At 48.2% G+C, this 22970-nt stretch overlaps 2 protein-coding genes across 6 annotated transcripts in view; both read left to right on the top strand.

Moving 5' to 3' along the window:
• The window catches only part of FHL3 (four and a half LIM domains 3), a 30738-nt gene extending 9606 nt beyond the window's left edge, over nucleotides 1-21132 (top strand). The window contains exons 1-6 of one of the 5 annotated variants that reach the window (XM_085311095.1): nucleotides 88-310; nucleotides 16035-16219; nucleotides 16305-16479; nucleotides 17120-17289; nucleotides 17578-17764; nucleotides 19059-21132. In XM_085311095.1, coding sequence (XP_085167221.1) covers nucleotides 16064-16219; nucleotides 16305-16479; nucleotides 17120-17289; nucleotides 17578-17764; nucleotides 19059-19210 — 840 coding nt within the window. In that variant the 5' untranslated portion in view covers nucleotides 88-310; nucleotides 16035-16063 and the 3' untranslated portion in view covers nucleotides 19211-21132. Of the gene's footprint in view, nucleotides 1-87; nucleotides 311-3553; nucleotides 3849-14503; nucleotides 15937-16034; nucleotides 16220-16304; nucleotides 16480-17119; nucleotides 17290-17577; nucleotides 17765-19058 lie in introns of those variants that run through there. The other 4 variants (XM_085311094.1, XM_085311093.1, XM_085311097.1 and 1 more) reach the window with 4 other exon arrangements.
• Nucleotides 21133-22276: 1144 nt separating this feature from the next.
• SF3A3 (splicing factor 3a subunit 3) overlaps nucleotides 22277-22970 on the top strand; it is a 10451-nt gene continuing 9757 nt past the window's right edge. Inside the window, exon 1 of the mRNA XM_085311109.1 lies at nucleotides 22277-22516. Coding sequence (XP_085167235.1) covers nucleotides 22277-22516 — 240 coding nt within the window. The remainder of the gene's footprint in view (nucleotides 22517-22970) is intronic.

Genomic DNA, 22970 nt, shown 5'->3' with positions numbered 1-22970 from the left:
ACTCCACAAAAATGCTTTGTTATTGAGAAAATGGAAACTGTCTGAGGTTTGGAAGCTGAATAGGATCATTGGTGTCTGTTTTAACCGCAGGTTGGTCGTGGCTGCTGAACATTCCCCTAGCTGAGCATTCCCTCTTTCTACACCCATAATCTTCAAGTCATTGAGAGCTGCAATGATTTAACTCATTGGTTGAGCGAATACTGAATACTGTTGCATGCTCTGCAGAAACCTCACCAAAACCTCAGCATCTTCCAGCAAAAGAAAAAGGGCTAGCCAAGAAATAACCTTTTGCAAATTGTTTGCCAGAAAAGTGAGTCTGTACAGATACTAAGCTAAGTTCAGCTCTTTCTTACGGTCTCAGTTGTTTCACATGTTTACTCTGTTTCTTTTTTTTTTTTTTTTTTTTTTTGGGGGGGGGTTGTTTTTTGGGTTTTTTTTTTAGAAAGTTGTATTAGATTATGCAGGAACTTCTTTGAGAGGGGAAAAAAAAGGGGGGATATGTATGGAGGGTTTTGTTTTGTAATCGTTTAGCAGAGGTATCTGAATCCCTGTTCTGAAGAGAAACTTCTGTTAACCAGTAAATTTTAAAAGTTTTCAGCAGTCTCCTGAGCACTCGAGTTCGGGAGGATAGGAGAAAGAAAGAATGAAACCAGCTTGCAAACAGTTGAATCTGTTTTTCATATTGCTGTGAATGACTTGGGTTAGTCTACACCAGTTCACAAAAGAGCATTAATCTAAACACAAGCCTTGTTTTATTTAGCAGATATTTGTATGCGTTTGTGAAACTATGATATCTGATCCCTCCTGCTGAGAAGACTGCATAAGCCTTATTCACGAGGCACCCTAAAAGAACTGATAAGGAGCAGTGTTAGCTTTTTGGAAGTAGAATGAACATTTTATTTATGTTTTTTTAAACTAATGAATCCTAGCTGACCAAATGAATGTTTCCAGCTGCTACAGATGTTTTACATGAATAAATATTTTAGTGCATAGAAAACCCTAGAATATTGGAACCACAAGATTATAGATATTTAATTATTACTTTGGAATGTAAATATGGCCTTTATTTTGCATTTATTTATCCAAATTCGAAATGCTCACATAGAAATCCCTCAATGCATCCAGCTCTTAGTTTGTTACTGGGGAAGAAGAATGATTATTCAGCGTCTTCTGTAAGTGTGTTTGAATATGAGTGGGTTTTAGTAACAGTAATTTGCCTAACTGGGGAAATAATCCCAGCTGTTCCAGGCAGAACTCAAGATCAGTGTTTTAGCTGTAATTAACTATTTCCGTTCTAGACCCTTACTCTCTGTGGGTTTACAGTGTGACCATAAAAAACCTTTCCAGGCTGAGTTCTGGCTCCTGAGGTCTTTGGAGAGGGTTGTGTTTTTTTAATATGAAATGCAAATTGTAAAAACAATTGGCAGTTGATTTGCAAACCATATCTTACCAGTTTAAAGCCTGTTATGGACATGTGGTGTTCCTGTAACCCTAAAGCCACCTGATTTTTGAACAATCCAAACCTACAGGATTTATCTCTGTGAGCATATTACAAGTTGGATAATTTCTGTTATAGTTCAGTCACTGGCTGCAGATCATGCTGTTTGCTACTAAAACCACGTGTGTGTGTGTATATATATATACACATATGTATATATTTACATATATATAAACCTTAGTACTCCTATGGAAAAATGTTCTGGATTTTCAGGCTTAAAAGAAGTTGAATTATTATTCAATAATATAATATGTCTAACTGAAAGGCCTGACTTCAGTGTGGTTGAAGATAAAATTCCTTTGAGGTCTACAGCTGATGGTGGCATTCCTAGATGTTGCCTAGGATACTAGGATAGTGAAGAAACAAAAAAAGTAGATCCTGAACTGTTTTTGAGTGCAAGGACTACTTCTGCAAATCATGATTCCAAGTACTGGTCTAAACTACTGACTTTCATTACGCTTTTGATCTTATCTTGGAATTCCACCACCCTAATTTAAGGGAAAAATGGCTTTTTTACTCTTCAGACCTAACACAGTTTGAACAGAAGTATAATTCTTAGTGTTCCACTATTCCAGTGCTGCCTTCTAGGTCATCTTGATCATTTTTAAAGCCCCAGATTTAATTACCAGCCTATCTAACAGACTTATTTGGACAAAAATTCTGGAATGCAAAGTGTATAGGTGTGTGTCCATCCTTCTTTCCCTTTCCCTTTCCTCTCAAAAGGAGTTTGGTCTGTAGAATGCATTTGGATGTGGGTCTATAATGCATGTTGGAAGACTGGTTTCCAGGTAGGTTGGGGCAGATGCTCCATTTCAGAAGGGGAGAGAAGTTTTCCAGCTTAATCACTGAATGGGACTCGGATCTTGGTTCTATTTTTAGCTCTACCAGGTATGTCTTGTGCCAAAACCTCTGGGGTGCAGGGCCAAATAGGAGAGTAAAATATCTGCCTGTCCTGCAGGTGCTGTGAGGTAAATAATGTTTTTGCTGGTGACATCTAGCAGGGAATGGAGGAAGAAGTAATCTTATGAAAGGTACAGGATTTCACATCTGCTTAACTGGAAACTAAGCACTCTTCCACTTACGGTCTTGCACGAGATCGTCACGTATTTTTGTGTTATATGCAATAGGGAGACAAGGAGCTAAACTACTTTCCATTTAAGGACATTAATATTTAGTTCATATACTGAAGTGAAGATTAGGTAATTTCACCTGCCTCTTCTCTCAGTATATGGAAATTTTTACATAGAAATGCTAGCAATGAAATTTTAAGGTATTTCACTGACTATCCTTAACTCAGTGAACACTTTGATACCAAGGAAATTGCTGTAATATGTCATTCAGGGTGTTCTGGATTATGTAGAGTAATCGTGGTGCTTACCAAGGAGTCATTAACAGCAAAAAGTACGCAATGTATTGCATGGAACTCAGCCAAGAGAAGTTTTATTTCTTGTATTTCTCAGCCCTGTGCGAACATTACATAAGTCACAGGAAGATTAAGTCTGGCCCCCTGAGCATGTATTAAAGTCTTGCATATGTTGCTTTTGGAGACCCTGAAGAGTTGTGTGGAAAATCACAAATACACTTCAAGTTGGTCAAGGTGTTGGACCATGTGCACAGGTTATCATGCTTCATGCTTCGTGGAGCAATGTCTTAGCTAAGGAATGGTGAAATTTGTACTTTCAGATCCTTTCTAGTTTTGAGTTTTAATTTTGGAAGAAGATGCAGAACTGGAATTCTGAGTAAGAAGGGAAGGTGGCAGTCCAAAAATTTTGAATAAATGGACCCCAGGTAGATCATTCTGTTTCATAACGCTAATCCTTTCCAGTGGAAATCAATGAGAGTGCTATTACTGCCTTCATTAGCACCTGACTTGGTAGATAAGGCTAATAATAATGTTTATCATTTAACTTTCTGTTATGAGTTTTGTTTGTTTGTTCTCTTCCGTCACCATGACATTCAGGGGAAAAAAAGGTTTCAGAAGTGTATTATATCTGACAAAATTGGAACCTGGAATTCTTATTTTCTCATGAAAATTTAGAGTAACTTTAATTGTAAGAGTCCAGTTTCCAGCCACAAGTAATGAAATCTGAACCTCTGTAGGAAATGCAATCCCTGTGCTGAGGTCAGCCTCTGGTTTATGATGTGACTGCTTTTGTTTCTGGGCAAGCACTTGAGTGTTTTGCTTGTGAAGTGATGATTTACTAGCGAGAGGCTCTTGCGTGTCACACCTGCTGTAAGTGACTCCGCATGAGCCCCTGGGAGAGCCAGTCTTGCATTGGCTTCGGGTATTGCTGCCGCTGTTGAGACTGCGTTAGGTTGTACGCTGATCCAGGGCATTCAGCAATGCAAGGTAACAGTAAGAGAACTGGTCTGAGTTTTTGTTTGTGGGGATTTGCTGGTTTGGGACAGAAATCTATAAATAAATCATTTTTGTTTTGATCAGTTGGGAGAACAAAGGGGAGGTATTGGAGTGGTGGTGCTTCCTTATTGAAGCGTAGCCCGCAACCCTCCAGCTGCCTGAGCACGCAAACGGCTTTGGGAGCTCTTCCATTTTGTCAGAGCACCGTGCTGCACCTTCCCTCTCTAGCGTTGGTGCAGCTGCGCTTTCCTGGGAAGGGTGCAAGCTGCTGCTGTTGCTTTCAGTGAACGAGCATGGAGCAACTCCACTGCAGCTAAGAAATTGGGCATTTCTTCTTATCTTCTGCTTTAGGGGCTGAAATATCAGCTCTTCCTAGTCTTTACCTTAAAGTCTGAGTGAGAGGCCCTCTGTTAGTTAAAACCCTGGCCATTCTGTTCTTTTGTTATCTGTGGCAAATCTCCATATAAATCTCAGGTTTATGTGAGAGGATAAGGGGCTGTAAATGAGCCACTGGCCTGGATCAGGGGCTTTCTAACGTTGTTATTTCTTCTCTGTTTATGTAGAGTGCTTTCCTTCTATAAAGGAGCAGTTTTCATCCCTTTTTCCATCCCTAGGCACAGGCAGAACGTGTGCTTCCCCATGCCACCTGCCAGCAGCATTGCTAGGTGTTGCCATTACCCAGATTCGAGTTCTGTCATTGTGCAGGCAGTAGTGCTGCAGGGCATAGGTACTGGAACCCTCACGTTAGCTGTGTGACATGAAGGCATTTCCATTTAACTTTATGAGCGTTTGTGTCCGTTTGTAATAGCTGTTCCACTTAGTCTCATGGATGTGGTGACAGTCTTCCTCTCTATAGGTATCAAAGACTCTATATCTCAAAGTATTGCAGCAGAGCATTGCAGAAATTGGAAGGCATGTTGCTTCTTGCAGATCTCTTTAGTCCGCACAAGGACTTACTACTTAGAGATTTTACATAAAATATGTGGTGATTTTAACTAATGGCTTCTCTTATTTAGAATGTGCACTAGTTAAGAGAAATTTAAAAGGATGTAAGTGAGAAATGCTCTAACAAGGAGTCTAACTTGCAGATAACTAACTCTGTATGGTAAACGATACCTGGGGACCAGCTCATCAAGCCAAGAAAGCAGCAGCTGCATGAGATGGAAACTTGGCAAGGCAGTGGTTAAAACATGAGATTGTCTTCCTGCTTTCCAGGATCCCCTGCCGGTCTCTATTCAGCAGTTTCTTGCACTCATAAGGCTCAGCTATGATGCCCTTGTAGAGTTACCTTTTTTCAAAACAGCTGCAGCTGGCGCACGCAGCATCTCCCAGGCAACAGATGATCTTAGTTTTGTTTCAGACTGTAAGCAAGCAGTTCTCGGGATGGTAACCTGAGACAATCAGTCTTTGCCAGGATTCAATCCTTCCCCAGATTTAGAAGGTGCTGATATGTTGGGGGTTACGGAGTTCTAATAGCCTTTCCTTGCAAGGGACACAGAAGCTGTAGAAAGTTCTTTGGACAGACTATGTACTTCTCATGCAGGTAGCCAGCATGCAGGTGCCCACCGTTACTGATCAAACAGCAGAAGAAACAGGCTGCTGGCAAAAACATGTGGCACACGAGTGACATTTCCATGTCTCCTCTGCCACCTTGTACCCAGCACTCACTTTGCTTTTTTGCCCACCAGAAGAACAGTCTTGAAAGACAAAAAGTACCAGGGCTGTAACTGTAGGTTACCTTCACAATTGGTATATCTGGTTATATGCAAGAAACTAACTACAAATGCTTTAATTTTGGAAACAAAGAGTCAGCTCAAAAAGAGCATATTTTAACCAAATTTAGGAGGAAAGAAAATCTTTGTTCTTTAAATAATAGGTCTGTATTAAAATGTCTGTTTTATGTCTTTGCTTGCTCCTGTAAGTAGAAGCTGCTTTGTTCATAAAAACTGAAGTTGAGCAGACCCTTAATCAACAAAAGAGMTGCCAGGCTTTCTGGAGAAGACAGTTAATAAGGGACTGGGCTCAGACCAAGCAGGTTCACTTTTCTGCATGTGAGCACAAAGCACGTGCACTGCAGCTGCATCCTTCCCATGCAGCATGTCCACAAATCCAAGTGTATGCTTGTTTAGAAGCAAGCTTTGCACAGCCCCTTGACTGCCTTTCTGTACAAAATAGAGGTGTAATGCTGTACATACCTTTTATCCAGGGACTACAAAAGGCTTTGTAAACACAAACTTAAATTATGTATCACCTCTGAAATAAGAATGACTTCATCCTCCATTTAAAAAAAAAAAAAAAAAGCTGCCTCTGAGAGGGAAGGAATAGTAAAAACTACAGCATGTGGTTTGAATTGTAAGAGATGTTGAGGGAAACAGCAGAATTCCTTCATTTTGCCATGATTTCTGCACAGAGATGCATAGACCTCAAAACCTAGCAACTAGAGCAGTCTGAATATTTTTTCTGCATGGACGCTGTGATGTCTGTTTGAATTGCATGATCTTGGTGTGCTGAGCAGATCTAAGTTGAAGGTAAATTGGCCTGAGTGTGCAGTTAGTCATTTCCTGTCATGCTTTCTCAGTGTTTGAATTCCAGTGTACTAGATATGACCTTTATTGCATGGGGCAAAGAGATTTTGAAACGTTATTGCCAGGGTCCTCCATTTGTACATTTGAATAAGCAGTTAGGCATTTATATGGCTGTGAGCCAACTTTGCTGGTTTATAGGGGCATAAATCAATTTAGTCCAAAATTAAACTTTTCTTAATAGATTATAACCCTTACAATGTACTTACCCTATGGGACTCCCTTTATCTTTTCGTAATATCAAGGACATTGTGTTGATCTTACTGGGCTTCCGCCCTGGGAATATTTAGCAATTCTCTGTGGACATCTAAGGCTCTGTGTAAGGAACAGAACTGTCTTTTGAGTTTTGGGCATGAATGTGTTTTCCCCTGTCCAGTCTTTGTAGATGCATATTTGCTTTCTGGAGAATACTGCCCTCATGAAGGGGGCCCTGTACCTCCTGAGTGGCTGTAATCACACTGGCGTGGTGCTCAAAGGCTGTAGTCTGCAGACAAGAAAAACCATGCTGTAACAGACAGATAAAGTGAGGCACTGTATRTACCAGTTTGTAGTATTATGCGCGTTTTTATGTACTCTCTTTGTGACTTTCTTGATGGAACCTCATCCAGTGGTTCCTTCCCATTCCTTTTCTTGCCCATCACTTTATACTGACAAGGACAAAGAAGGTTCACCTGTAAGTTAATCTATTTCTAAGCAACAGGCATTTGACTTTCCAGATTTGCTTCTACACAGACCTGGTGTGAAACCTGGAGCCTGGAGACCAGCCACTGCCTGTTAATTTGCTTCATACGGTTGATGGCTATCTTTAGGGTTTGTTTGGTTTTTTTGCATTACTGTTTGTTGCCAGTAGCATGATGATTAACATATGGTCTGCGCAAGATGTCTGAAATGCCTATTCAGCCCTGCGCAAGCAACAAGTTCCTCATTCTGGCCCAATTTTCTGGTTGAAAAAGGAAAACTAAGGAAGTTCATGGGTTTGATGTTGGTTTACTGCCATGATTTGTTTTGTCACACCCTTCTACTGATGGCATTTTTGCTAGTACTTTTGAGGCCAAGATAGCACAAGCAAATAGGAATTAAGCATGTTCACATATTGAGAATTTTGTGTGAGGTGCTGGTAAGGTCCAACTTTACGATGGCCCCTGGCAGGACTGCTGTTGAGCCTGTGCTCTGCCCGCTGGTGTGTATCATGTGGGAGCAATGAGCCTTGCGGTGTGCTTTCCTTCTCTTAAGTTGTGTCACAAACAAAGCGACTTCCTCTTGGAGTCAAAGCGTAGGGAGTTTCATGATTGAAATTAGCATTGGTGGAGTTTATATTCTCAGACTAGAGACTGAATTTCTCAGAAAGCCTGAAGCCTGCGTGCCCCCACTTTCAGTATGCAGCCCAATATTGCTAAAGGCACAGTCCATGAGATGTTGAAGCAGATGACTGCTCTGGAAGCGCGTATCCCAAATCACAGAAATCCAAGTCTCCCTGGGAGCATCTAGGGAATATGACTTTTTGGATACTTGATTCGGTGACTGTTTGATTCAGTGACTGTACTAAGTGCTGTGACATGGATAATCATGTTTCTTGAAACTACTTTAAAAAAGTCTTTTACAGAGCTTCAGGTGGGTTTTTATTTTGTCATCACTGAGGTTCATCAGTTACCTTCCTGTGTATCCATTCTGCCTGTTGAAACTTTACTGTTTTTTTCTTAGCTTTGGGGCGTTTCTCTGACTAACTCCTATAGCAATAGATCATCTGCTTATTGAAAGCTGTTTTAATCATGTGGTCAGCTGTGCCGATGCACTGCCAGGGAGCGTGTGGCATACACATTTTACTCCCAGCACTGAGAATACAGGTTGGCTGTGCAGTAGAGGCACCCTAAGGCATGGGACTGAGAGATCTATAGAAACTGAAAATATTCAGGAGAAAGACTTTGAAAGCTACTCTTGCATCCAACTATTACTTGTAGAACCTGACAGTAAGCCCACTAGCTCAGGGTCTTAGTAGCTTTTTAGCTTTTTCTGAATCTTTTCCGCCTTTTTCCTCAGGTGTTTTCATAACTATTGCAGTTTATTTCTGGAAAATTTCTGGGGGGCTGGCAGACTTGTGTAATGTGAACAGAGGGGCTTCAGAGAGAGGGAGCCCTTTGGAAGAGAACCTGATGTCTGAAGTGACGAGAGTTAGCACTGTGACACAGAGCAGTTCATGCCAGGGAATCTCACTTTGGTTCTCTTTGGGGAAGAGACAGCCAGGCAGAATTCACCTTTTATAGAAGCACATGTAACTGGGGGGAAAATGCTCTGGAGATTTAATTTTTTGACATCACTGTTACCATAGTTAAATGGGAGCCTGCCCTTCTCTCTTAAATGAGAATGACTAACATGCTTGTGAGGAGAAGGGAGCAGGAGTTCAGCAAGCAGTTGCATGCTTGCTCTTTACTCCTTTTTAAGAGTTGATACAAGCAGCCGTTTGCCAGGACTGAGCCTCCCTGCTCCTCTAATCGCACCAAAGTTCCTGTGCTCAGTCACGCTCACTGAAACTTGGCTCTCCTGTCTTTCTTCCTATTATGGTCACCCTGGCCATCTCTGCAGCTGCTGCCTGCAGCCCTATAGAGGTTACAAGTCCCCTTGTAGCAAACCTGTTTGTTGCAAGCTGTTAGCAGGCTCCTTTTGCTTGGTTGGTGTTGCACATGGCAAGGGAATGTCCTGCAGTATGGTGCTTGGGTCTTCTTGTTTCTTCACCTCCCAAACCTCTTCTGCCCTTGATAGGCAGAAGAAGCGATTGATAATACTCTTCTGGCAATTAGAAAGCCATAGGTTTTCTAACTGTCTGGTAAAAAGGACTTCTTTGGCTTGGGAGGAATTTCTGATATGTTCATCTCTTACTCATCTGCTCTTTTCCTCCTTCAGTTAAGTGGTCTGTTTGAATCATGACAGATCCAAACTGCTCAAATGGTTTCAATTCCTGACTTCCTGTTGAATGTAAAGAATGTACTTAAACCCCTGGCTTAACTCATTTTGTATACATTTTTAAAATAAGATTAAGAGCTGATCTCTTGAGCAAACATTCATTTTCCTCATCAGGAACAATATGGGATGCATCATGCCAGTTCTGCTATTGGTGGTTGTGCTATCTATCCAAGTTTGCCCTCTGACAAGGGAGAATTTCATTCAGAATCTGAAATAGTTTATTAGTTTTTTTTTTTAGCTGTTTAATGTATTTTAACACTAAAATTTTTCTCTCCTGCCTTTCTAGGTAAAGTTTTTCATTTTGTGATGGCATAGTATGGACTTTTAGACTTTTTCTGACCCTGGTAGAATTAACTTTCCCTGAAGAAAATAAGCTTAGAGCAAGAGCTGAATTGGTGTTGCCTTCCTCAGGTGTCACCCTTTCTCCTTGTCAGCCTGTGCTCTTTCCTCCCTGCTTTGGGGCTTTGATGGGCGGATGGACATGGTGACGATGGGTGCCCACAGGAAGCCTGGCATTTTTCACCATTTTTGTTTGAATTGATCTTCTGTTTCTCTTCCTCCAAACTACATAGCCATAGGGCTAAGCATGAAGATATGTGGCCTTCCAGTGCTCTGGCTGCACTTGTAATAACCTCCTTCTGCCTTCCCTTTCTGCAGGCAGCTGCTCCTAGGTATGACTAGTCTGCCGGCAGTGGCCTGTGTGGGTGCTCTCATGGCCACCCATCCTCCAGGCCGGTAGTGCTGCTCTCAGCAGAACCCAGTGTAAGCACTGGCAGGCGGTTTGCCTGGCAGTGCTGTTGCGCAGGCAGGAGAGCAGTGCAGCCTTGTGCCCAGCTGATCCGCTCCTCTCCAGCAGGCAGGCTGGTGGACCACAGAATAGGCATGAGATCTTCCCTCTGTTGGAGAAATGATGGGCAGTGTCTTCCAGCCATGCTTGCAGTGGGGGAGTCAGGTAAGCTGCTGGAGTATGCTGCTGGGGAGGCTCTGTTCCCCACGGCCATGAGGGCCCCTGGAGCAGCCCTGGTGCTTGCAACGTTGAAGCTGTCCGTGGGGAGCTTGGGGCTGGAGCCGGATCTTGGAGGTGAGATCTGAGGGCAGGAAGTGTGACTCAGTGGAGCTGAGAGCAGGCGGGTGAAGGCTTGACACAACACAGCTCCCTGACAATGCTGTGTGCAAGCTGGATCCAGCTTGCTTGCCCTGATGAAATACTCAGCACCTCTCTGGCAAGCTTCCTCCAACTTCTCACCTAAAAGCAAGATCCCTTTTCACACCCGATGGGACGTCGCCCCTGCTGCGTGAGGCCTGCAGCCGTTTTCGCTGCTCAGGGCAGCCCGGAGCTGCCTCTGCGCCCTGGCCTGCAGACACACGCTGCTGCAGGCTCGCTTGCCCACAGGGGCCCAGGCAGCTGCCGATGGCTGCTGATACCACAGGCAGCATCCAGAACTGTGCTGGGGACGCTGGAAGTCCGGTGGAGATTAGCAATAGAGGCAGCGGCACAGGGAAGTGCAAACAACCCAGTGCAGAGGAACGAGTGGGCTCTTGGGAGCTAGCCATGCACGGCCCTGGGCTGCCACTGGCCTTGGCCCACTCCACAGCAGGGAGAGTGACAGTAATGCTGAGCAGAGCTACATGAACGGCATCAGGAAAGAGACTGAGAGTGTTCTTGGCCTGGCTTTGATGGGCCAGAGCTGCTCCTCAAGACAAGCAGCAGCTGGTTTCCCTTTTAGAGTCGGCAACAGACAGCAATTTTACACAGATTCCAGGAGCTATAATGAGTCTGAAAAGCCGAGGAACAAAAAGTGTTATTTTTCTCTTCTGACCTGAAGCACTTTGAGAACCTTCTTCCAAAGCCTTGTCTTCTGGACAGCTTCATACTTACATGGGTAATGCTTGCCTCTCCCTGCAAGGTTGTGCTTTCTCCTTTGCATATTTGTTTAGCTATAAACTGCCAGTGCACAAGTTGTGCTCAGAGCAGCCCGGGGAAGATGAGAATAGACAGGAACTTGACACACAGTCAAAAGCAGGTCTATTCCTGTGTCCTGGAAAGATGAAGTGTTTTCCTAGGAATAGCCATATGGGCTGCTGTAGGATCACTTTGTGGAGCAGCTGGTTGTGACCTGACAACAAACAACAAACTTGTGTGAAGTTACACAAGGTTGTTGGTTCACCATATAAGCAAGACCTCTGGCTGGAGGAGTTCATTGTAGCAGGAATCATCTCAAAAGGCTGATTAAACTCATGAGTGATTGCATCCAGCAGAAAGCCTGGCGCTAGACAGTCTGTATCACCTCCTTTGCATAATAGGTCTCCAGTTTATACACAGTAATAATCTCCTGGGGCTGTTGCTAAGCTGTCTGCTGGGTTGTTGTGGACAATGACACCAATGTGGTGGTACGTGCATGTTGCTCTCTAATTAGAAAGTGGACTCTGCTGTGTGTCCTTGATGGATTGCTGACCTTTCTCATGCATGAAGCTATTCTGAGCTCTGTTCCAGACTGATCAGATTTGCATCCCAGAGCGTTTCAAATGTTGTTTGTGAGGAGCTCTCGTTCCCAAAGCTGTTTGGTTTTTGGGCACAGGAGAGGAACTGGACTTCCTTTCCTCTGTGAGGACAAGTATATCTTTCAGAGGGGAAGGGGAGACAGCTGGCAGGCATGTGATCTGTTGTTTATTTTTGCCCTCAGAGAGCCAGTGAGACAGCTGAGAGAATACCCCGGGTCCAGCTCCACTGTCTGTCCCGTGGGCAAGGGGCTGGCTCTGGGTAGACCTCGTCCCACGGGGCTGCACTTATCCTGTGCTGGCTGCTGACTGTAGTGCTTGCTGTGGCCAAGAGGCATCAGCCTGATCAGATGATGGTCAGCCTGGTCAGCATGTCCTGTTTCATTCTGTTTGCCACTGAAATAATAAAAGCAAATGCACTTTTAAGTTCAGTGGTCAGGTGGGAAGCAGCATGGTGGTCTGCAGGAGCTGGGTGAGTTGCAGCGGCAGGCGGGCTGGGCTGCCAGCCAGGGCATGGTATGGTGGGGAAGCCTCTGTGGTAGTGTTGCGTCCTGTGAGATGTGGCGAGAGCCTGTGAAAACAGCTCTGAGCAGCAGTTCTGTAAGTGAAGAGTCTGCAGCTGGAATCCTGTCATTTTAGGGCAACACCTTGGTTGGTAGTTGAAGGTGTTACCTCCCTCATCTTAGCGCACATTTAGTGTTCACAGGATGGTACAGGCTGGAGAGTATGGGAAACATGCTAATCAGCATGCATAGTGACTGCCTGTACTGTGTCTTCTAAGTCTGGGTCTCAATTATGTTTTTGTTTTTAATACTTTTTTAAAATCTACCTCTTTTCTGCATGCATAGAGATGATTTCCAAGTTTCTCATGATAATCACAGTAAGCGTTGTGGGATTTTGCTCTATTTCTTTTGTCTCACCTTCCTCTTCTCCATAAACTTGCTCCAGAAGTGCTGGTTCCTCAAGGGTGAGGATGCAGTGTTTGCTTTGGCATTGCGTAGAGGTTTAACACCCCTACCCAGCACGGCATGTGAGACCAGAACAAAGAGCAAACACATCCCTTCCTTGCAGCTTATCTAACACAAATAACCCTGAGCAAACTTCCTGGGCCTGCTCTTTTTTCTCTGGAAAAGGCAGCATGGAGTCTGATCCTGTATGTTCTCATAGCTGTCTGCCACGTAAGGGCCCTGGGACTTACCGTGCTGGCAGTCTGCACATTTCCTGGCCTGCCTGGGCTCTTCAGCTTGGAGAATGTGAGGTTGGCTCAAACAGTGTGTAACAGCTAGGCTAACTTCAGGAGAAGCTACTAAAAGAGGAGGCAAATGGAACAAGGTATGCTAGGTCAGTTGTAAGGGCACCTCCAAAGGCTCTGTGGTTTTAATTTCCTCTTCCACAGTCACTCTGTGTTGTGTTTTGCAGTGCAGATGATACCAGGTGACACTCAATGGTGTTGCCCACAGTAGGCGTCTGCATTGTGGCATGGCTGGTGTGTGCCAGCCTGTGGTTTATGCCAGTGCAGGGATTAGCAGGAGTGCAAGGTGGTCTTGGCCACGGAGGGAGAAGGGAATTGGCACTGGCAGGAAGGTGAATGACAAACAGCATTTGAGATTGAAATGTTCTTGTCTTGACCTTTTTCTGTGTGTGTGTTTGTGAGGGTGGRGGAGACAACAAAGACCTATTATTTATGCTCGCAGAGGTATCTTGATATCTTGATTCAACACAGCGGAGCAGGGTTGAATTTGGCAAATGCACAGTGCCCTGGCCCAGGAGCACTTGTGGTAGGGCGGCTTCACGCTGCTCCGCAGCATTCTCGCCTTTGGTGTTTGGCACAGGTCTGTGGGAATGCACGTGTTGGGGACAGTGCACTCTCAAGGCAGCAGTCCCTGCCCCTGCAGGGCTGTCCATGGGTCAGAGGCATGTGAGCCCTTCACGGGTTTTATCGGACCACCTCCTTCCCCTGTGACGCTGACAAGAGCCGCCCCTTGCTTTTGAGCATGGGAACTGAGACCTGTGGAGGGACAGCCTGGGTCAGTGGCTCCCAGGAGACTGGGATCGGAATCCATGTCACTTGGAAGATCTGAGGCTTTTCCCATCAAATTTTTCCTTCTTTAGTATTTTCTGATGTCCTCTGCCCCCTTATTGTACAGCCACAGCAATAAAGCACAGCTCACCAAGCAACACAGCAGCTCCTGCTTGGGCAATACCACAGCTGCCAGGGTGTGAGTGCTTTCTGGAGGCCCTTTTATTACAGACACACCTTGGAAAGTTGCTCTCCTCAACAGGGCTGGGAGGAGGAGGAGAGTTTTTGATTTGGTTTCACTCTGCCAGAGAGAAACGTCCCAGATGGCCTCAGGAAGCGAAGGCAAGCGAGGTGCAGAGGAGGGAGGCTGGGTGGAAGCAGCAGGCCGGTGGGCATCGCGGGCAGAGCCATGCTGTGCCGTGCCGTGCTGTGGGTGCCCCGGGGCCAGGCGTCAGGGAGCTGACGCACAGACGGGAGCAGCTGGCGTGGTCCCTGCCCTGGTCCCCAGCAGGTTTCCTGTGCTGCAGCTCAGGGCAGCTGGCCAGGGACCCTGGCCTCACCACAGCAAGCGTGCTGCAGCTTCTTGGCTCCAGAGCAAGGCTCCAGCCCCACGGCTGCTTGGGCCAGCCTGCCCTGAGCTGTGCCCGGGGGGCAGGAGTGACCAGAAGGGCAGCCACTGGCTGGAGGGAAGCAGCTGGTTAATGGGATCATCTGAAAAGGAACTTTGTTCACAGCCTGTTGGTCACGTAGCCATATGGGAACACTAGATTTATTCACCAGCAGCCCTATCCCAGTGCTTGCCAGGCTTGACAACAGCTGGGAGCTGTGTGGCCAGACCGAGAATAGTGCCGGTGATCTTGCCATGGTGAGTCAGAGCCCTCCATACTGGCTCCTGCCCCCAGGCTGCCTTCCAGTGTAGGAAAAAGGACTCGCTGCAGCTGGAAGACCATGGGGAAGGAGGGGCAGACAGTGGCAGGGAGCTCCTTGCCCTGTTAAGCACCAAATTGTAGGTTGTGCCGTAATAGCTCTTTCTGAAGTGGGTGATTTCATAAGGAAAACTGCAGAGTGTGGTTCTGTGCAGCCAACTGCTTAGATGCAATTCCATGGGCTTGTCTACACTTGACAGCAAGTTGGTATTAAAGAAGGGTGTGATTTGCAGGTGAAGAATTCCATATTTAGGAATAAACAGGTTAAATTGAACAGAAGGAAGATGCTTTTATTCTGGAATTAATTTTTGAGATAAAGTGATTTTTTTTGTCTGAAATTTCTCCACAAGCCTCCCATCTTGTAGGGAGATGGGGRCAATGAAACATGTCTGATGTGTGTACAAAACCAGAACAGCCTGTTGCATGTAAAGCATATACTCTCCTCCAACTTTCTCCCTCAAGGATGTTTGTAGTTGGAGCTACATGTCCAGAGAGATTTGCTAGGATGCAGCTCCATAGCTGGGCATAGCATGGGGTGCCTGATTTCTGCTTCCCTGTGGAGCAGCTGCTTTGAAGTTCTGGAGAAATTCCAGAATTTGAGATGCTGAAAACTAGATCAGACAAAACACTGGCTCACATGCTGTCAGGAAAAGTTTTGCTGTCGGTTGAGGGGACATGCGGTTGAGGGCAGCCGAGTTTGGATCTGTGAAGGGGTTATTGTTAGACTGATTGCCTTCAAGGTGGCTGTCCCTCCCATGTGGCTGTGGGTGCACACCCATGTGGACCTGTTCTGGGTGCTGAATCAAAACTTTTCATGCAAAAAGATTTTTGGTCATAATTCACCCTTTGTTTCCTAGCAGGGAGACAGGCAGTAAGAAGTTCATTTCTGTGCTTTTGTGTCTAGATTTCTCTGAGTGCTGGCTATTGGTGCTCCAATGGTATTCATCTGAAGGTCCATCACAGGCCCTGAATGCACACAGCAATTCCTGGAAGTGCATGCAGCCAAGGAACAGATGCTGCAGCTCGCATCTCTGTCCCGTCCTGCTGGTGGCCACTGAGTGGTGCAGCGCCATACAGTGCAGTCCTTAGCAGGGGTTTGTGGACCTTGCCCTTTGGAGATGGCAGAGTTGTGCAGGGGACATCTCGGGCAGTGTAAGCTGACACTGACCCAGCATCTCTGTTGATCCCTTAGCAGGTGAAGGAGGCCCTCAGACTGGCACCATGACAGAGTGCTTTGACTGCGACAACTGCAAGGAGTCCTTGTATGGGCGCAAGTACATCCAGATGGACAATGGCCCATACTGCATCCCTTGCTATGATGCCCACTTTGCCAACACTTGTGATGAGTGCAAAGAGCTGATTGGCCATGACTGCAGAGTGAGTATGGGACCCTGAGGCCAGCAGGCCTGTCCCCTAGGCCATTCAGTCCCCTTTCTTTCTCATCTCCTGCTGTCTTCCCCAGGAACTATACTATGAGGATCGCCATTACCACGAGCATTGCTTTCGTTGCTTCCGCTGTGACCGCTCTCTGGCTGATGAGCCATTTACCTGCCAGGGTGAGGAGCTGCTGTGCAATGACTGCTACTGCAACGAGTTCTCCTCAAAGTGCATTGCCTGTGAGAAGACAGTCATGCCAGGTAGGAGTGTGCAGAACCAAGTGTTGCAGTCATTCCTAGTCCCAACGGAGCCACCCGGGGCAGCAGGGTTCAATGCAGGGCAGCAAGCAAGAGCTGAGCTTCTGCCCTTTGCCCCACCGTACTGCACAGAGCAGGCTGGGCACTATGGTTTTCTGGCAAGACAGCAGGATCCTGAAATGCAATCACCACAGCAGCCTGTGTCTGTTCGCCTTTTGTGGGAAACTGAGTTAGGGAGGAGATAACAAAGGGCTTCCTGGGTATTTTCTGACATGTGCTGATGAGAGGGAATGACTGAAGGTGTGTGAACTTCCCAGAGCTGGCCTGAGGCAAAGGTGTATCTTTGCCTGGCCTTTCCTGCACAGTCTTTAGCTGTAAGTTACTGCAGGTTCTCGGCCACAGCCTTTGTACTGGTGCTAGGGGCATGTTCCCACAGCCCTCCCTGCGCTGTTGCAAGGGTGGGCCCAGCCCTAGACGCCAGCTCTCTGCAGCGCCCATGCTCTGCCATGTTACTCGGTGACTGGACTGGCAGGCAAAGAGCCTCGTGTGCAGGGCTGCAGTGTATTCAGTGCAGCCACCTCCTCATGTCCCGGGTCCCATGTGCTGTACCCTCATGTCACACTGAGAATGGCTTTCTCTGCAGGATCCCGCAAGCTGGAATACAATGGACAAACCTGGCATGAGCATTGCTTCATATGTAGCAGCTGCCAGCAGCCCATTGGGTCACGATCCTTCATCCCGGACAAGAAGGATTATTACTGTGTCCCCTGTTACGAGAGCAAGTTTGCTCCTCGCTGTACTCGTTGCAAAAAGGTATGTATGGCCTGACAGCCCAAAGGCCCCAAATTCATTGATCCAGGGCTGTGTTCTTCACTCCTGCCATGAAAAATAGTGTAAACGTGCTGCAGTTGGTTCCTGTGTTGTTCTGTATCACATCTTAACTAGAAAGGAAGAGCTGAGGACTCCTGCTGCTACCCACAGTCAGTAACGTGGACTCAGCCCCAGCAGGAGCAAAGTTTGGATGCCAGCACCCTTGCTAACTGCTGTTCATGTGCTGCTGCCTCCTTCCTGCAGTCACCACTGTGCTCTTTCTTCCCACAGTCCCTGACTAAGGGAGGAGTGACTTACCGGGATGAACCCTGGCACAAGGAGTGTTTCGTCTGCACGGGCTGCAAGATGCCCCTGGCTGGGCAGCAGTTCACCTCCCAGGATGACAACCCCTACTGTGTTAAGTGCTTTGGGAATCTCTACGCCAAGAAGTGCAGTGCCTGCACAAAGCCCATCACAGGTGAGCATGCAGAATGGCCCTGGTTATGGGGCACTTCCCTCTGAGCAGGACCCGCCCTATTTCCAGTCAGGTGAAATTTCCAGTCACTCTGGGTGAAATTGCCCTCTGGAGTTCACACATGACCCAGATACATGTAGTGTTCATGTAGGTCTCCACCGTGCAGGCTTGCTAGTATGTTACTAGGCACTTCAGGCTCCCCAGGGACAAGTGCTGGTAAGCGAAAGATCCTCTCAGACAATGGCAGCTGATTGCTCAGGGACCCTGTGAGAAAGGATTGTTCTGTTGTAGTGATCCTAGGGCTGCTTGTATTCTTTCATCTACATATTTAAAGCTGTGAGCTGTGGCCCCTTAAGGGGAGTTTCTTCTCCCTTGGTGTGCAGGGGTAAATGTTGCTAAGATGAACCCTCACAGTGTGATCTCATGCCTCTAGCTTGCCCTGTATGGGGCTGGTTGCCATGTAACAGGTCCTGTAGGAAGAGTCCTGACAAGCAGGGAAAAACAGGGACTTCCCCCTGTGGCTGGAGCAGCAGCTGTGCTGCAGAGTAGTCTAGACCTGCCGGACCTGCTGTGGATGGGGGAAGCAGGGCTTGCTCTTCTGCAGAACGCACTGAGAGGGCCTGGCCTTGCCACTGTCCTCCCCACTTGACCTTTCCATTTGCGACTCCTCTCGCTCCTGAGAAGGCAGACAGAGCCATGAATCAGCTGGTGACTCAGATGGTGACTCCAGCTGGGGACAGAGCGGCTCGGGGGCACCCTGCTTCCTGTTTGGTGCTTGCCAGTGTGTTGCTGTCTCAGGAAAATGGGGGCTGCCGTCCATGTCTGACCGGTGCCCGGGTGGGGAAGGACGTGGCCCATGGGACCTATGTGGGAACCTGCACAAAGCTGATGGCAGAAGGGCTTTTCCTAGAGTTTTGTTAGCATTTGCCTCAGAAGGGGCTGCTCCAGGTGTCCCTGCTGGAAGCTCTTGCCAGCCCAGTTGTCTGAGACCGTCACTTGCGGTGACGATGCAGCTTTGCTCTGTGCTCTCCTCTGGGGAGGAAATGGTGGTTCTGTCCCGGTGATCTCAACCCTGCAGAATTCCAGTGTAAAATCATTTTGTTCCTCCTCACGCCCTATATAGAGCAGGGATACCTGCCTCAGATGTATTTGATACAGTGGGGTGCTTGGGTGCTGCAGTGCAGGGATGTATGCGAATAGCTGACTTGGAGAAAAGCAAGCCAAGGCTCATTTGTGTGCAGGAAGCTTGTCCTGGTTCCTTCAGCAGTTTTAACCCTGCACTCTGTCCCTCCTGTAGGCTTTGGCGGTGGAAAATATGTCTCCTTTGAGGACCGTCACTGGCACCATAACTGCTTTAACTGTGCCCGCTGCAAGACCTCACTGGTTGGAAAAGGCTTTATCCCTGACAATGATGAGATCCTCTGCCGCGACTGCAGCAGCGACCTATGAGCCTCCAAGGATGCCGTGGGGCAGGGGCTTTCTCTATTCTTCAGGTTCTTTGTGCCAAATATCCCCAGTAGCATTTCAGGGGCCAAGCACAAGGCACAGGAGATGGGGGCTGACCCCGAACCACGGTGTGTTCAGGAGGTTCCTGTGCCCCTCCCTGAAGGCTAGAGTATGCTATGCTATGAGCCAAAGCTAAATAAAGAGTTGGAAAAGGAGCTTTAAGATCCCCCATTATTTAGTCTTTCCTTTTGCTTCCTGTCTAATTGGGCACTAGCTGAGCCCAGGGCCACCAGCTGAGCAAATGGCAGGCAGCAGTGGCTTCACTGCTGGCCTGCTGGATCTGCACACTGGTAGCATGTATTCACTCCTCTTTTGCACAGCGCTGATCTTTCTTTTTCCCTGTGCACTCCATTTGCTCTGTGTGATCAAGGCAGCAGCTCCTGGACTGCACAGCTTGGCCTTGCCAGCTGTATAGCAGATGGCTTTGCAGCACCACCTCTCCTGTATGCACGGTTTGGCCTATGGTGTTGCATGGCCTGGGCCTGAAATGTTCTCCTTGCCCCATTTCAAAGGTCTGGGGACACCTCCCTGGAGCCTAGCCAGAAGAGCATGCATTATGTCAGATGGGGAACAATCCCAATTTCTCTGGCCAGCTCACCTTTTCTGGGCCCAGGCCCTTTACTCTGCATGCCTCCATGGAAGTACTCAGATAAGGAAAAGGACCTCAGATGGCCAGCAGGCATGGAGCACTCCAGCCCTACCAACTTTCTGCCTCATTCCCATCCTCTGGTCTGTGCCATCATCTCCCTGCAGCTGCCTCTGTTTTGTTCAGCCCTGAAGCAGCATTGCAGCTGGTTGTATGTTTAGCCATGTTTGTAACTACCTGGGCTAGAGCTGATGATTCTGCCTGAGATACTTCTAGAAAAACAGTGGAGAAAGGTGTTTTGGAGGCTGTTGGAGCACTGAGGGCTTTATTTCTGCTCGCTCCCTCTCATGGGGAACTGTAGAATAAGGACTGTCTTGCTGAGTCCAGCCAGCGGTGACACAAATATCACCAAAGACATTTCATTAATTTTGGTTTGTCTGCAGGTTGTCGCTGTGCTCAGTGGCTGTCAGGGCAGTTGGAGGGAGGAGGGCCTGAGGCTGAGCTGGAGCTCTGCAGCACAGCGAGCCACTGCAGGTCGGCCAGGGGCTGGAGCTGGGCCATCCCTGGCCAGCTCTTGCTGGAGCTGAGCACTCCCACCTGGCTTCCAGCCATGCTCGTCCCCAGTGTGGCCCCCAAACAAAAAGCAAAGCAAGGGTAGCATCTGGGCTCCCCTGGGGAAGAGCTTTGGATCTCCTAAGTCCCTTGCTTTGGCCCTAACTGTGCAAAATAGCACTCAGGCTGCTGAGCAATCCTAGCCTCAGGCGAGGGCTTGTGGGCTGAGCCAGCCCTGGGTCCCCTAAGGCCCCTTTGGGAACTGGTGCCTGCCTTGCCTTGCCTCTGTGTTGCCCTGGCTCTATCTTGCTTGGGGCATTTGTGCCAACCTTGCTTGCCTGCTTGGCCATGTGGTTTTTTTTTGTTTGTTTGTTTTTTTTTTCCCAGTGCATCTTCTTGTGTGTGTTTTTTTGGTTTTGTTTTTTTTCCATTTTGTACTCTCATGTTATGAATATTTGTCATTTTGTAACCAAACTGCAGGATGAAGGGGCTAGCCCCCTGTCACAGGATTCACTTATGAATGTGGAATGTTATGCATGTTGAAGAGCTATTAATTCTGTATTCAGAACCTTACTGAACCCTTGTTTGGAAGCTTTGATGCAGGCAAATCAGAGTTTGTGCATTTGCTATTCTAAGGAGCTTGGAGCAGTCTCTAGAAGGAAGCATCCTAAACCTCAGCCTCCTGTATGTTTCCTAAGGCTTTATATAATAAACTGTTTTAGTGACACTTGCTTTTGTGTGTTTCTTGGGCAGCAGCATGGATTGCTGCCTGCGTGGGTCTTACAGTGTCCTTGAAGAGCAGAGGCGGTTTGTGGTTCCTGCAAGCATCTCCCCTAACTCCGCACTGGGGACAGGCTAGTGTCCCCCATGCCTGTGCCTCCCCCTTCCCAGGGCACCGCCCCCACGCTGGCTGTGCCACAGCTGTATCACCGGAGCTGGCACCAGAGCGGTCGCTCTCGCTGCCGCTGGGGGCTGCAGGGGCCCGCGTGGGGCTGCCTGTCCCTCTGTGCCCCAGTGGCCCCACCGAGCGGACACAGGCAGGACTTGGCCCGGGCCAGGGCTGTAGCCAGTGCCTCTGTGCTGATAACCCGGAGGAGGCCGCCTGGATCAGTGGTGCTGAATCACGTCCCCCCAGCGCCTGCAGGCTCCTGGGAGGAGGGTTGGGCGGGATGTCGCTGTGGTTTCCGGCTGGGGTAGCAGGGGACTCCTCCTGGCAGCCTTGGCTGCAGCTGTCCGTGCTCATTGCTCCCTTTTATCAGCTGGGGACTCGTCTATTCCCCAAACATCTGCAAGTATTTTCCGCAGATTCCTTTACGTTTACTAACAGCTGCCACAGCTTCCTCTGGGCTTGCCTGCCCGGCCCCCGCGCCCGGCGCCGGCTCCCCCTCGGTGCGGTGGCGTCACTCCCGCGGGAGCTGCTGCCGCTGGCCCGACAGAGGCAGCCACAGAGCTGCTGGTGGACTGTAGCGCTGGCTATAGGCATACGTGTTTCTGGCTTGTTCAAGGCTCCTGCACCCGTTAGTGCCAGCAGCTAAAGTTTGTTTGTTTGGTTTTTTTCCATAAGCTTTTGTTGCTGCTCTTGCCTTGTGACCTGCACTGGGCTCTGCATCTGCTGCTGCTGGGTCTCAAGCGATGAGCAAGCAGCTCCAGCCTGGAGGCTCCCAGTGGGGTCTGTCCTCCAGCAGCAGCAGCACAAACCCATGTTTCTGCAGTGCTGTTTCCAGGGATTAACCACAAAAGGTTTTTGTAAGGGCCCCTGGGCTCCTCTTTCAGTCAGCCTCCAGAGCCTCACGTTTTTAGCCAAAAAAGGAAATGACCCAGCTGCACGTAGCACTGCAACATCTGGATTTTATCCCTGTCATGAACGGGTCATGGATACGCAGGGCCCGGAGCCCGGCCGGCAGGAGGCGGAGGGTGGCGTCATGCGCAAACATCTCCTGGGCAAGTCGGAAGCAGCCGTGAAAATACACGAAGCTGAGGCCCGTGTCGATGTGGGGGTCCGTGGGAGGCGGACTGGCGAGGCCCGGGCGTCTCTGACCACAGCTGCCCAAAATGAAGAGATGCATGGGATGCCGCCGGAGCCCCTTGCTTTTCCCAGGATGAAGTTTCACGTGAAGGGAAATTGAAGAACGCTAAGTTCAGGCCCATTATCTCCGCTTTTGTTTTTAGCCAGGCGCTCACGAGGAGAAAACTACGGAGCTGGAGGCAGCCGGTAGTGCAGGGGAGCAATTAAAGGCGATATTCCTTCCTTCAGTGTCGCCCTCCCCTCGGAGGACTGGCAGTTCCCAGGGGAGGATCACATTTCTCCGCTGCAACCACATCCCATTGCTCTTGTTGCTGCTTTTTGCTTAAAGTGATTGAGTGCGCACGGTGGAAAAATGTGAATAGTTTATTTGAGAGCTAAAATTCGATTACAGCTCGGCCCTCTGCAAGGCAGGGGCAAAGCTCGGCCCCTCCCGGTGTCGGGCAAGGCCCTGCGCCAGCCCCCTGCCCCCCTCGGCCCCCCGGTCGCTCCGGCCTCCCCGGCCCCGCGGCGGCGCGGCCGCAGCCGAAGCCAAGCGCCGG

The sequence above is a fragment of the Rhea americana genome, unplaced genomic scaffold, assembly GCF_003343005.1.
Source record: "Rhea americana isolate MKP2758 unplaced genomic scaffold, rheAme1 scaffold_331, whole genome shotgun sequence".
Classification (NCBI taxonomy): domain Eukaryota; kingdom Metazoa; phylum Chordata; class Aves; order Rheiformes; family Rheidae; genus Rhea; species Rhea americana.
The sequence above is the reverse complement of the archived record's forward strand: the minus strand, read 5'-3'. Positions and strand labels throughout refer to the sequence as shown.